Genomic DNA, 15,252 nt, shown 5'->3' on the forward strand with positions numbered 1-15,252 from the left:
CGGGTCCAATGTGACGGCCACATTCGGTGTGTTGTCTGGCGAGTTACTTTTTATGTTTTTCAGTATTGGTTCTTTTGGTTTGCTTTTTTCATATATGCAATCTACAGTAGGAATAACCTATGTCGCTCGTCGTCCTACAGCGACATCTTTCAAATAAATATTTTTGTTCCGCTATCTTATCTAGGAAGACTCTTGTTATGTGAAACTTGGCATCACACAACAGGCCTTTAGGCGTTCTCCCAGTGACAGATGTATGATTCTGATGTACTCCCTCCGTTCCATATTACTCGTCGCTGATTTAGTTTGTACTAAATCAGCGACGAGTAATATGGAACGGAGGGAGTACAAACAGACGATAAACATCTAGATTCAGGGTACACCAAAAATATCAGTCATCAGTGTGCAATTCCTTGTAACTATGATCTTCGTTGCAATTTACAACATGTCGAAGATAGAAATGAACGACACAAATGACTGACTAGTAGCCGTGGAAAACCTTTCCAGACGCTAAAGGGACGATAAAAGGACGACGAGCTTTTCCAATGGCAGCTCGGCATCCTGACCAAGGGCATCCGACCCCTGGCATTGCAATATAAATTTGACCTCCCAACAAAAAGGGGAGCCAAACTGAAGAAATAACCAATCGATCAAACCGAGGACCTAACAAAAAATATCAAACAGATCTACCAAATAACCTGACCAGACTAGATTTGATTTGGTAGAAAGAAAAGCCACGAGTATATACATGATTTGTGCACAGATCGAGTGGAGAAAGGAATGTGGAAGTCGCAAGCGAAAGGACCACCCGCTTAGTCCTTTCTTTGGTGTAGGAAAGTAAATCCAGAATTCTCCCGGATCAAAGGTGGCATATCAACGTCCGTTACCTCGATTTCTGTCATTGACTTTGAGATGTCATCCACCGAGAATGGAATGCTGTGGTTTGAAGTATCATGAGCAATGTTAGATCGGGAACACAAAATTACTGTGGTAAACTAACTATTGAACTTGTAACACGAAATAACCTTGAATCGTCATCCAACAAGAAAGAACTGCTCACTGCATTGTTCGAGTCTTCTGTCATCATTATTCTCATACTTGAGATGACCTACAACCAATTTGGTTCACTGTCAGAAACGAGAACTAGTAATGGAACATAGATAGCACCACTTGCTGACACAGTAACATATGAAACTTGAATAAACCAGTAATTACTCCCTCCGTCCCATAATATAAGAGCGTTTTTGACACATCAAGTATAACAAGCTTACCTCTGACGAAACAGTGTGGGTGCCATATTTGTCATCCCAATACATTGTACTGATTCGGTATAGCTGTTGTATGCTAAGGACCTGAAAGTTTTTGAAGTATGTGTTAAGTCACAACTAATATATGCTTTAATGATTGCCGAAACTTAAGTGAATTCAAAGTCACTTACAGGGCACAAATCATTGGTGATTTCTTTCAATGTTTTCTTTGGCTTTTGATGAATTACCTAATAATACAAGTACACGTCTCATTAGGTTACATACATTTTTTACTCACAAAGTTGCAAATAGACATCTAATCAGTATAGAACACATACAAGGAATCCAACGGCCTGCCTAATATGCTTCAACTCTTCCCAGGAAGAACCTGCATACTGTACACCACATAAAATTAGCACACAAATTAAATATCACCAAGGGAAAAAATCACCAGTACCTACCTCTTCAGTGGCATAAATGCACCACTGCTCTAACTCAGCCAATCCAGCTTTGACATATTCTCCGTTGCTAAATGAACAGCACTCACGTCGGAGGAGAAGACTGCAAGATACAGGATATCTTAAAATCCTACATGAAGAAGTAAAAAGTACCGCCAATAGAGCAAGAGTCATCTCTTACCTATTGAACAGCTGGACATTAATAAACGAAAATATCTGAGTGAACACCTTGCTGATTAAGAATGAAGGGACCTGGCGTATCAATAAAATACATGTTAATGCATACTCAAAAATAGTGTGTCCATTTAGGGTTTTAGCTTACATACATAATTGGCTTTCAAAACATTCAGGTAGTTTGTTAATATTTTCACAATACTCTGCCAATGTGCGATCAGAGTTTGTTGGGCCAAGGCATTTGCTTGAGAACGAGATCCTTTTATCAAACTTGCACGAGATGTTCTTGGTGCCTGCACAATAAGTAAAAGTAAAAAATAAACCCTGAAGTTCACTGTTTTTCTGCGAAATAAGAGAAATTATAGTGCCAATAAATCATACCTGGATGCAAAGACCAAGCAATGGAGATATCTCTTTCTTCAGATTGTCTCTAATCATTCCATATATCTTCTCGAGGAAAGCTGTAAGTTGTTGCTTGAAAAGCAGAGCAGGATACTTGGCTTCAACTTGACGAAGATCACCTAGTCCTCCAATCAAGCGGCTACCAAGAAAAGGTCGCGCGGCACTTTGTGGTGAAGCTCGAATCCCCTTGTGTATTCAGAAACAACAAAATTAAGATTTGTTCAGACTATAAAACCAGCGAGGGCAGGATAAAGATGTTTTACCGAAAAAACCCTCCCAAACGATGCAGCAGTTGACCTTCGCCTCTGAGGAGTGAGTCCAGCTGCTCCAGTCGTTTTCAGTGTCCGTTGTAGAAGTAGGAGTAATGTGGATGAATTGGAGAGCCAATACGCTAACTTGTCGTTATTGTCCTGGACCTTTGGAAAGGAACAATTCGAACATGACTATATAGCAGTACACATAGAGAATAAACGAACAAGGAATATATAAACCTATGTTGTTGCAGCATTTTAGATTTTAATTTTTATTATTGCCCCTTCTATTTATATGTGTTATTCAAGGTCTATCATGAAGGCCTAAGATATCAGTTCATTAAATCAAACTAAACAAAATGTGAGTATTTCTCCCAGAAAGAAGGGTTCTTAAAGAAACACAAGAGATAGGTATGACCTACCTCTATAGCAGAGCCTATTGTTTGAATAATACGGTCAAAAACACCAGTTCTTTCAACTTCAAATGATCTCCAGTGCAGAAGACACCTGTATATAACGCAAGCTGCAATAGCCCTACCACTGGAGAATCCCAAATCTTGTGATACACACTTGATTAGCAGGTCTTGGTTTTCCTGGAGCATAAAATTCAAATATATATGATGTTAACCAAAAAAATATTCATGATGAAAAAGAAATCTCATTAGAAACATAAATGATACAATTTCAGGATCAAAGAAGAAAAAAAGGTACATAACTCGGGAAGATTAAACAAAGAAAGAAGTGGTCAACAAGTAGCACACCTGTTGCTTCTCGTTAAGTGATTTTTGAGGCTTCTCCTCAGCCTCAAGCTCTTTGAGATTCAGTGAGATGGGGGTTACATCCTGCACAAAGATATTAACATAGGAAAGTTATTTATTATAGCAGTTACTTTTTGAAGTACAAGTCATCTATATGATTATGTTCTTTCCACTTACTGGTGAAGATTTTACCTCCCCATTCGGAGCATTCACAATCTCCGGAGTTCTCAGCTGACAAAGTCAGTTAATTTGGAATATTATGTCATTTTGATGAAAATAAGAGTATATTTGTACAGAATGCAAGTGCCAGGGATATGACATACTTGGAAAGGAGACTTGGGATAGGCAGCTAATGCTTTCGCAGTAGGAGAAATTGCAACAGCCTGTTGACGAAGCACCTTGTTCTCCGACTCCATGTTAGTTGCTTTCTCTTCCAGCCTGATTACGTTTTCAAGACAATGCTATTAAATAGTTATGCAGAATAAAACAAACACTACTGAACCACTAAACAGAGATCATCCTTAACAAGCAAAACATTAAAATACAGCCAAATGAATCAACAGTAACTGGTAGTTCTATTTCGATTGTACCTCTGGGCAGTGTCCTGAAGTTGCTCAATCTTTTTCTCTGCGCCTTCGAATTTCTTCATTAGTTCTTCATTTCTCCGTTCAGCTTCAGCATGTTCTTTCTTTGCAGTCTCTGTGGCTTGCCTTTCAGTTTGCAGCAAAGCCTGTAAAATCAAGATACAGCTTAACTTTGACTTTGTCATACAATAACATGATTTCCGATTCCAAGCCTGCATCGCCCTTTAGTGCAGAGGCCACGGGGTAATAAAAGTTTCCATTAACTTAAAAATGAACTCACATGTCAATGTTGTCAATGAAAAATGTCGTAACATATGATGACCATGTTTCCAAAACATTAGGGTAAAAATACACGGTAGGTTTTACATGGACTGATTCTCCATAATTGTTCAAGACCAACAGACCAAGTACCCGATAAAATAAAACAACCGCATGAGAAGTGTAGAAATAATTCAGCTGACACCATACCTTCAGTTGATCAACTTCAGCTGTTAGCGAGTTAACTTTTTCAGTGTCTTCGACCAATACAGGAGTCTCTTTGATTACTGGAGGTGCTTCTTCAATTGCCTTTCTCGCTGCTTCTCTTTCCTTAGTGGCCATGGTCTTTGCTTCTTCAACTTGAAGCTGTAGGTCATGCAATGTTTCTTGCAGCTTAGCAATTTCCTGAGCTTTTGCTTCCTCAAGGTCAGTCTGCACAAAGGAACATTAAACATAAATCACATGTTATCAACGTTCAAATAGGGTCACTGGTACTATGACCGAAATGAACAAATCACAGGTACCCTTAATCGCTTCTCCAGTCCTAAGCGCCATGTTAACTCTTCAACGCGCTTCTCAAGCTTATCTTTGGCCTCTTTGAGGGCTCCAGTTTCTCTTGCGGCCTGCAGATGATTCATGGATAACACAAAAATGACATATGGGCCATGGTAAAAGCATTGAAAGAACGCAAAGCGTAAGGGGTATTACCATCTTGAGATTTCTGAGCTCTCTTCTTGCAAGCCTTTGTCTCCACGCACACTGGTAAGTAAGAACTGCTCGCTGCATATTCTTGTAATGTGAATAGTCTCTGTGGCAGCGCCATCGAGCCTGTGTTCAAAATGGAATGTTATAAGCTGCTTTTATATTAACGAGGCAGGGTAAAGAATTGTGAAGTTTTGGAAACTTGATGAACCACAAGCCATGAAATGCTTCGTAAAAAATGAAGAATATAACTAATAGCAATTTGATCAAAACAGAACGTACTTGGATATGGACAGCTGCTTTGGTTTCCTTTCTGAATCTGAATTCTTTGCGAGCAGACATTGCCCTTAAGCCAGTTTGCAGCGTGACTGTAGCTGCTTGCAGTAGTAAATAAGATTCGCGTGCTTTGTGACGACGCACATTTTTTTGTATTTTGACTGCTGCTGCTTCTCGCCTCATGCATTCGTACAAATTACGAACCAAGGTCCCTGAGTTACAACAGGGAAAATGAAGAGCACATGAGATCTGTAGAATGCTACAGCAACTCCATTACAGGATATGGCACCAGCATCACTCTGCTCTACATAACCACTGGCGCCCGCACACACACACATATAAGAGAGAGAAGGGTGGTACCTCTAACAAAAGATTGTAGATGTGTTGTTGATCTTCTAACCAAAACAAACTGTTTCCGTGCAATATATGTACGCATTAGTCTCTGTATAATTCTTGCTGCTTTCCCTAACACTTCTGCCCTCCGTGCATCCAAATCAGCCATTTGTCCAGCTCTCAGGAATACCTTTGTTTTTCCTATCTGAAAGTCAACCAAATGGATTGTGTAAGAATTAAGAACGGCTTGAGTCTACGTACAACTTATTTTACTTGACAAAATTTCTGAAATTGAAGTAGATAATACAATCAAATCTATAGCAACAGTGTTTAGCTAAACGATGAAAAGACTAGTAATGTTGAGAAAAGTGAATTCATTCAATATGCCAACACCCATGTGCTGCAATCCACATCTGGAAGATGGATCCTTTTTCATGATGTCAAGATGTTGCCACAGAGAGGACAGTAAATAAGGATCACACATAAGAAACGTCTCAGATATTGTTCTTGGAGTTCAATTTCAAAATTTTATGTAAATGAAAGAACATTGAGTCATATAAAGGGAAATTATATTTCAGTTCACCAACACCATCGTGTCGTGCTAAAATGTCCCCTGATTGAAATCCTAAGATAAATGGTAGTACTAAATATCACAAAGTCAGATGAAATGGGTGATGGATACTAGTAGTAGTTCGGGTTCCATGTCCTACCTGGTAGTTCTCCAACTTCATTTTTTCCAGAATCTTTTGGCATGCAATCTTATCGTCGTTACTGGACATAAGAATGTACAAGCAAAAATCATATACTAATCAATAACTTGAAAATAGAATTAAATGACAAATAAATGAGTAGAAGGCTCTATTGTGATTTCTGTGTGAATTGCTTACCTTCCTTCTAGAAGTTCGGGGCCAAGAACACCAAAGCGATTAACAAATTCATAGAATGTTTTTCTTGTGGGGTATCCAGCACAGCTTATCCTGATAGCTTCAAGAACACCCTGCAAAGTAGGTATTAGTTCAACATATGGTAACAATAAGAATAATAAAAGAGTATACGACTCTTACTCCACATCGTAGTTGTTGTATAACATTTGTGTTCTCAAAAATGGCTGGCTTGAGGAGATTGTTTGGCTTCACACATCTAATATAATGGGGTTCAGTAGAGCTCAAGGTCTCCATGAGAGACTGAAGTTGCAGCTGAGAATCAAACAGAAAGAATGTCAACGGAAAGGAAGTCAAGAGCACTATAAGGACTAAGGAGAATCAAGATATTTACAATCTCTATTTAAAGGACTGGATCATGAGAAATTATTACTATTTTCGAAGAGTTAACAGTTAATAAAGACTTAGGCACTCGTTATAGTCGCATAGACACTTTGAACTTTCTAATTGGCGCTACTAAATACATGCAAACCAACATTTCTGTCACTAACTCAGGAAGGGAGGAACTATGTAGGGGCGTCATCATACGCAGCAATCAAGGCAACCAAAGGATCAAGTACAACAAATGTATGAAGGGCATCTGAGCAACAATGGACATACAAGATCGTATACAATACACCAAACCTTCCGATAAACAGCACCAATGTAGTGGTACAGATATACACATTTTAAACACGCCCACATGCATTAAGTTCTAAGTGTTGTGCAGGTATAGTACTTGATTTATTAAATTACAATATTTTGATGCGCATTCCAGATTCAATGTTCACAAGCTTACAAATTTTCATGCACTTAATATTTCAATATAGACCAAATTCATGACATGTACCCATAGGAGTACAGCACATACAGTTAACAGTTTCATAGTCATATGTGCTCAGCTGCTCGCAGTAGACCTGAGAAAAAGTGAACCAGCCCTTCAGGCTTGGCCCAGCCCCAGCCCAGCCCAGGCCCAGGTTTAGACCGAGCATGGGCAAAAAAATGTTGGGGACAACATCTCTATTAGCCCATCTTGGTACAGTTTATTCATTTTTGGGTACAAGCCTGCGGGTTACCTATCCAACTACCTTAACAGGATAGCCTGGCAGCTCAAGTGCCCCAAATCAAATCAGGCCTAAACCCAGCCAGATCAAAATTTTGTCCAGCTCTAGTTCAAAGTAACATATCAAATCGCAAAAAAGTCCATCTTGCATGAAAAGGCTGTCAAATCTGCCCAAAACAACTTCATACTGCCAAGTATAACAGCTGCAAGAAATTCAGCAGGGACATGTCCAAGGTTAATACAGATGAGAGTGCAACGTGGATATCATCTTTAACAGTGACAAAGTGACAGTGGCATCCATAGGTTCTTCAGAGTCTAAGATAATCTACCGGCAACTGGTGCTTAATGAATTATACCCTAAATAGCTTCTAAAGAAACGAGGATTTCATTTAACGCAACAAAGTGATATACACCAATAAAAATTAAATCAAGTAGAACTTCACCTTAAAACGTGACCCAATAGATGAAAATTTTGAAGACTTTGATGATTCTTCAGGGAGTGTAGGGAATAAACTAGCTACGAAAGGACATGAAGAAGCATTCAGCAAATCCTGATGTTCCGCCACTACATAATCTTTGTTCTTGTCTAAGAAATGATCAGCCTGGTATGTCACCTGCGGATGATAAAAAAAAGTGCCTAATTAGTATGGTATTATATTCTATATGAGCAATTGAGCATGCTTATCGTTTGATGAAGAAAGCTCACATCGCCAGCATAATGGACAACTGTAAAGTCTGTACGTGAAAGCTTTGGTTTGACGAATCGCTTGTTATTCTTAAATGTTGTATACAGCTTCTGTGCAAATGTCTCATGTGTTGATCTGGGAAACATACTGCACATGATATTGGAAAACATTGTTAAGACACAAGATGTCACACATCAGTCACGACAACACACAATCATACTAGACATCATGGCAATTGAAGCAATCCATGTTGCTTGCAAGTGGGCTGGAATGGTAACTGGAAATTCCAAAACATACCATGCTTCATCCAGAAGCGCAATCAATCCACCTTTCTGAAAATAGCAGAAAACATGTTACTGTTATTGTATATAACGAAATATACAGAATACTTGCAATACCAATATGTCCATTCTAGTGTTCATGATCAATACTAATGGTTGTTTAGCCACCCCTTAGCTCATCATAGAATTACAAGCGTCACAACTTGTTAGTTTGTAAAGGCCAATATGACTACTTTATTTATTTATTTATATCAACGTAAGCTCCTTCACTCCACTACGTTAGAACGTTATGAGCATCACAGAACAGGTTAATTTAGCACTAAGCCTCTTCAAAATTTTAAGCACAAACTCTCACCAATCCATTATATAACCCTTAGCTCTTTTCACAGCAAGTTTCACTCCTTGACTCTAAAACCAGGCAAAACACTCTAAACTCCTAGTAACTTTACCCATTTTGTCCATTTTAGCAGATGTGACATCTATGATGGCATCCATGTCAGAATATGTTACAACATCATATAAGGCAAATCGCTTCCTTGATGCTTCATTCCCCCGGCCTCCCACCCAAATTTCACTCTCTCTACCTCCCCCTTCCAACATAGCCAGCCACTGCTGTCCACTCCTACCCGCACTCCTCCTGCCTCACCCTCCTCCAACCCTCTTTCCCTCCCTCTACATGCCCAAGTACCTATGCCTACAGTTGCCCCCTCCTGTGCCCCTACATCGAAGGCTATTGCACTGGCAGCTAAACCATCTATGGAACCAGCCAATGGGTGGGTAAACGGTATTAAGGGGTAAGAGTGTTGTTCGAAATCCAAGGCGCATATCGATCTACTGAGAATCAAACAATCACACAAGCACAACGACACCAACATTTGTTAACGCGGTATGCCTAACATCGGCTACATCCCCGGGGCATGACTACCGGCGCTCCTTCCAATTGATACCGCACATCGGTCACCCAGACACCAGCACATGCCGCCGACTCCCCCGCATACTTGTGTTATTATGTTGGCATAGGTTACATTACATTATATAGAAGCCTAGGATATAAGTGTCCTACTCGAACATGACTCCGTACCCCTATCCACACACCATATGACTCAAAGTCCAGCTGTAACATAACTCACACTAAATTCGACACATATTTAACAGGTGTACTTTGTCCAGTTTGAGTGTAGAACAAACTAGCGAACTCCCAGATGGAGGAGCCCAAAGGGGTTCCAAATGACAGAACAAAAGTTCCTCTTTTAGCCTAAATTAAGCTATTTCAAGTCATGTTTGTGAAAAGACACATAGAGCAGAAGCAAAACGTCAAGTGCTATCTGTTTATCGTTTACCGGAGCACAATAAATTAGGTCATTCTCCTAAGGACTTCTCATTATTTACAGTGATGAACCGATGATGACAGGATCAGAAACAATATAACCCCAAGGGTAGGGATGTAAACTGGGTCCTGTTTAAGCCCACTTATTGGTCTAACAGTTCAATAAAGTATTTTTCGGTGAAAATGAACTATCAGGCTAACTAGAAGCTAACTAAACGGGCCTTGTGGCGCCGTTATTGCGCCATTTAAATCCCTACCCAGGGGAACAAACCATCACCTCCCCAACCACCAATTACAGAATGAGAAGGGCTTCTGAAGAATTTCATCCTTTCTTTAATTGACACTCGATCCACCAACTTCAGAGGAAAACATAAATAACCTAGACAGTTCAATTTTCAGTCTCTATTTGGCTTTCGAAGTGACATCATAACTACCTTGCATTTTATGTGACCTGTCATAGTACGAAAAATATGAAGAAATAAGCACCTTCTCAATCAAGTCTAGCACATCTTGATTATCAACAAACTCTATGTAACTCCAGTTTATCTCCTCCCTAGTATATTCCTCTTGCTCCATTTTGAACACATGCTGCAAGACAGCATCACATGTTAAATCATGGACAGGAAATATCTATAGAGTAACAACTATGGTCGAAACCAAATTCATGAAGTACCTGATTAAAATGTTGCTGCAGCTTTTCATTTGTATAATTGATGCATAACTGTTCAAAACTGTTCAGATGACCATTTGTTTTAGCACATTCTGTGAATTGGGTCGTTCATAAAGTTCAAAAAGTTGGAAAAACACTAACCTGTTAATTTTGAAACTCTCAAATCCATAGATATCAAGAACACCAATCAGTTGTTTAGAGTTTGGGTCCTGTCCAATGGAGACATTAATTTTTTCCACGATCCTGTGCATACAGGATCACAGTTAAAATGTAAAATGTCAAGATTGAGAAGTAAAAAGGTAAATCTAATTAGAGTTTTCTGCCAGAGGATCATTACCAATCAAACAATCGGGAGTATATTGTTTTGGCTAATGCATCTCTGCTGGCAAGTGCCGACTCAGGATCAAGTGTTCTAGTAATTATTTCTTCAGGAGTAACTATTTCTCGTGTTATCAGTGCCTTCTCCAAATTATTGCAATCGCACCTGCAAGAAACTTAGCAGTCAGCATTTTGGTTTATGGTCACAATGAACATATAGAAAATAGAAGGTACAAAACATTATTTGAAGGGAGATAATTTACTCACTCCAATAGCTCTGACGCAGTGTTAAGGTGAAACCTCGAGTTATCATCCTGAATCACAGATGAATCAACTTCTTTTCCCTTGGCGAAATTTATATTTCCAATATGAAGTACAGCTGCTACAACCCGGAATATAGCTTCCTGTAAAATAAATTAACAATGATGTCGGTCCTTATTCCTAAAACTAGTATTTTAATAGCTTTAGGATAACACGAAACAAACCTGTTCTTCCTCATTGATTCCAACTATGTCCATGGCCCTCCGTGTTGCTAAATACTCTTCCGCGTCATTAATTCCTTCGACCTCAATACAGCTTGACTGATTGAGGTAGTGAAAAGATCTAGCATCAGCCAACTTATACCTTTGGGTATCCTGCAAATTACAGAAAGCCGTATTAAGAAGTGGACCTTTTGTACTACATTAAATTCCATATCCAAAAGGCAAATAATCAGATAGTAACATTGAGTCAATGTGAAAACCTACCTCATGTGGTGCCGCACAAAGAAAGTAGAAGCAATGATAATTTCTTTCCGGAGTATTTATTTGGCATACGCGGGATCTTTCCAGCAAGTAAGTTCTTATAGCAGCTCCCGAGATTCGTCCAGTCTTGTCAAATTGGATCTCCACAAACTTGCCAAAGCGACTTCACCATGAATTACAAACAAATGAGAATGCCAAACAATCACCTTGTGATATTCAAATAAAGGGAAGAAACAAATCTACCGAAGGAAAATAAAAGAAAAAGAATCATGCAAACCATTACCTTGAGTTATTGTTCCTCACAGTTTTTGCGTTACCAAAAGCTTCAAGGACTGGATTTGACTGAAATATTATTGGATATAAGACAATCAACCAATGCATATGTTTTCCATTTGAAAGCTACAATTTGTAAGCAAATAAGGAGAAGAGTTGAACGCCCTTGCCTCTAGAACTTGTTGCTCTACAGTTCGCCCTTCTACTCCAGATCGTCCACCTAAGTGTGCTAGATATCTCATAAGCATCTTTGTTGTTTCAGTCTTGCCAGCACCACTTTCACCACTGACTAAAATAGAGTTGTTTTTCCCTTCATTTATCATTTCCCTGGTTTCCCACATTAATAAATCACATAAGGGCAATGCTTGGGTATTGATTCTGGATCATGCATGGTTATCTATATGAATACTATACAGCAGAAATTCACCTATAAGCAACGTCAGCAATTGCAAAGACGTGTGGACTCAGCTCCCCAAAATCTGCACCCTTGTATTGTTCCATCATGTGGGTATCATAAAGATGCGGTAATCTTTGAAACGGATTTACCGCAATCAAAATGCTCCCAGTGTAAGTCTGTGAATGCAAAAGAATGGTTATTATTTGCATTGCAAGTTATGCAATTGATTAAACGCATGACATTTACCCAAGAGATAATGAACTCACATATATTTCATTCAGTTCATAACGCGTAGCAAGATTCTGTAGAACCCCAGGCTCGTGTAAGTATGATAATCTTGTCATATCATCCACTCCTCCTGGTGGAGCTTCCATATCCTTGGGGAAAACTTTTGATCTGTCTGTAGTAACCTGTGCAAAAGCATTGTAATGTAATTCACAATCCATTTCCTGTCAAAAAGATAAAACTGAAAGCCCTAGCCACAACATGTGTAAAATAGTGAACAGTCAACAGCGCCGTGAAGTTCTTTTTGCAGCCTAATACCCCTTTTCTAGATTAAAACAGAGCAGGATAATACCATTCAGGGAGGTTAAGAAGAATATACTAAGAAAACTATGTCTTCATAATATGAATTCACATTCATAACAAGATAAAGATCTACAGAATGCATAAGAAATTGAAAAGACTACCTTTTTCCCATTTGATGTCTGCACATGAACTTCATTGTTTTTTATGCTGAGAACCTCGCCATCTATCCATGCTAGAGTTGGATCCTCCACCCAAACATGAGAACCAACAATGATGTTAGCTGGAGTTCCCTGCAAAACGAAATGATGCAGTAATCAGAGAGATGTCAAGGCATAGCAGAATTATGAGTATCCTGAGATTTAATGGGTAATCTACTCCGCCTTCCGCACTCGTGCCAGTGAATTGTGACATATCTTGTTGAATTGACATACATGTTTGGTGAGAGATGGATAAGAAAATAATATGTTGTACTCCTCGCTATTTCTCTCACGGGGGTGGGTAGCTAAAAGTTACCCACCTATTTTGAACATGCAGGGTGGGGAGTATTAGATTCATGCACCAACCAGTACACTCACTCTTAAGCTGTTAAGGGAAGGTGAGCAATATATTCATACTTAAACACTCTCTATAGTGTCTAGGCTCCTCCAAATTTATGTAGTCATCCAAGCTGAGGATACAATTATATTTCCCCAGAATTCATGGTTCTAACGTGGACTCAAACAGGGACACTGCTATTTTCTCATAAAATTGTGCCAGCGGGACCTCAAACTCAGGACCTCGATATTGAGTTTCATGCACCGAACATTTTACCTACAAGCTTAGCTGCTATGGGAAGGTGGCAATATTCATACTCCAACAGGTTATTTCGTTGGGGACAGATTCTAACTATGTAGATTAATTATATTTTGATATCAAGGGTATTACGTGTAAAACAAATACAAACACACATTAATTGGTTGAGACACTTCAAATGTAGGAATTCCTAAACAAGTTTAGTTTGAGCTTCATTAACGGATATCAGTTCAAAGCTCGGTCGTCCATTTTACGGAGACAATAGAGCCTAAAAGCACATAACCCCCAAAATGCGCATTGACATATGAAAAGTATGGCTCCATTTCCAGCACCAACATCAATTGCACACATAGAGAAGTGCCATATATAAGGTAAAACATTAGAACTTGTTTCGCACTAACGTATCAACAGAGGGGTGGCGGTACTTTATTCCGCATCCATCACATTACTGCTGAAGAAACTTTGCTGCAAATGAGAGCTAGGGTAATAACTGATGGCATCTGTGTCGTTCGTGGGAGATGGCCTTTTGGCTATGAAGTGAACTAAGAATAGCAAGGCCCTGACTAATTGCAGCAAATAATTCACCACCCAAAAATACTAGCTAGCTACACAGATTTTAGGGGAAACAAGCTCCTTCGGAAGTGGCTCACTAAGCAAGTTAGCAAAGACTAAAAATAGGGCCAAGGTCAGCTCAATACTTGTAAGTCTAATGTGGGCAATGGCATATCATGTTACCAAAAAAAAAAAAGGAAAAAGCACTAGGCTAGTAAACCTATCAATTTGGATGCCCGAATCCTCCAGAACTCATCCAAGGCTTTGGGACCAATCCAAAACTTGAACCCTAGTAAAATATGATTCGATTCGCAGGCACTTGAAGCAAGGCACACGGCACCTAAGCTAGTAATTAGGAAAGCAAAATTAGTCCAAACAAGTATACGATCCGGAACAGTACCATGGGCAGATCAGGCTAGGATCGGAGGGGACCACGAATTCCTCAGCTCCGGTAGAGGGATCCGCCGCCCGAGTGGTCGGCGGCCGTCAGGTCTGCCAATTGGACTGGCTCCGCCCGGCCGCCTCCCCGCTTCGTACCTACCCCTTTGCTAGCTGGTTGCTGTAACTTGTCGGCTTCCTCCGCCCCTATCCCTTCTCTTGTATGCGATTCACGCAGTTTGCTTCGTGATTGCCAGGACCGCGAGTGGCTTCGCCCTCGGCGATGACGACGCGGCGGCTTCGTGCGTCGCCGTCGCGACGGCGAGTTGGGGAGGGAGAGGGAGGGCAGAAATGGTAATTACGCGCTGTTCTAGTTTTCTTCCGTTTGAAACAACCGAGGAATTCTGCTCTTGGTCCTGAAATGCGCTGTTTCCGGACGGCTAGGCAGTTAAATGTTTGCATTTCATTGCTTCAAGGGCCTGTAGTTTAGTCAATTTTCTTCAAGGCCCTTGTAGCATTTACATTTTCGTCCTCTAGAAAAATGAACCTTCAAGTGTTACCATATATTGTTTCTAACCTCTAAATCTCGTATATTGTTTACGTGTAACACCCTATAACTCTCTTTTCCAATCGCAATGAAAGTAGTCTTCACTGCCTTGGTCAAAAACTTGTTGAAACCATATGGACATAATCATTTGATCAGAGGGGTCTAAGTGGGGATTCATGCAACTTGCATGCCCCACCTACTGTTTGCTAACGATTCCTCAGTATTCACATTAGCATCGGAGAGGGGGCAAAGAGACTGCAGGAGATACTGGAGATTTATATAAGGGGTTCCTATCTGCTAGTAAAGAAGGAGAAGTGAGTGTATTTTATAGTGTCAA

The 15,252-nt window shown here is 39.8% G+C and overlaps 1 protein-coding gene across 2 annotated transcripts; it reads right to left on the reverse strand.

Annotated features, from left to right (window-relative positions):
- Nucleotides 1-364: 364 nt before the first annotated feature.
- LOC109757483 (myosin-17) lies at nt 365-14,802 on the reverse strand. Of its 2 annotated transcripts, none has more exons than XM_020316303.4 (39): nt 14,391-14,802; nt 12,808-12,936; nt 12,385-12,528; nt 12,149-12,294; nt 11,892-12,048; nt 11,732-11,790; nt 11,452-11,611; nt 11,191-11,340; nt 10,973-11,109; nt 10,725-10,871; nt 10,529-10,630; nt 10,391-10,448; nt 10,204-10,305; nt 8,407-8,441; nt 8,130-8,256; nt 7,867-8,037; nt 6,505-6,636; nt 6,328-6,437; nt 6,151-6,211; nt 5,468-5,645; nt 5,114-5,319; nt 4,838-4,957; nt 4,654-4,752; nt 4,340-4,561; nt 3,878-4,017; nt 3,611-3,725; nt 3,465-3,518; nt 3,291-3,371; nt 2,952-3,122; nt 2,542-2,694; nt 2,258-2,464; nt 2,029-2,169; nt 1,884-1,954; nt 1,706-1,805; nt 1,583-1,639; nt 1,436-1,492; nt 1,269-1,349; nt 1,023-1,105; nt 365-933 (listed from the first exon to the last, which is right to left on the reverse strand). In XM_020316303.4, exons 1-39 carry the CDS (start codon nt 14,391-14,393, stop codon nt 810-812), a joined length of 4,590 nt encoding a protein of 1,529 aa, XP_020171892.1. In that variant the 5' UTR covers nt 14,394-14,802; the 3' UTR covers nt 365-809. The 2 variants fall into 2 exon arrangements, with proteins under 2 accessions (XP_020171892.1, XP_073366538.1); XM_073510437.1 differs by having other exon boundaries at nt 3,480-3,518; nt 14,391-14,796.
- Nucleotides 14,803-15,252: the final 450 nt, after the last annotated feature.

This window comes from Aegilops tauschii, chromosome 3, assembly GCF_002575655.3.
Source record: "Aegilops tauschii subsp. strangulata cultivar AL8/78 chromosome 3, Aet v6.0, whole genome shotgun sequence".
NCBI classification, from domain to species: Eukaryota; Viridiplantae; Streptophyta; class Magnoliopsida; order Poales; family Poaceae; genus Aegilops; species Aegilops tauschii.

What these genes read in the sequence shown, in the direction of transcription:
- LOC109757483 (XM_020316303.4), bottom strand. An exon ending in CTATTGGGTCACGTTTTAAG is followed by an intron (nt 6,637 to 7,866) that starts GTGAAGTTCTAC and finishes TTTGATTCTCAG; the next exon opens with CTGCAACTTCAGTCTCTCAT. An exon ending in ATGTTTTGAAAGCCAATTAT is followed by an intron (nt 1,955 to 2,028) that starts GTATGTAAGCTA and finishes TTGATACGCCAG; the next exon opens with GTCCCTTCATTCTTAATCAG.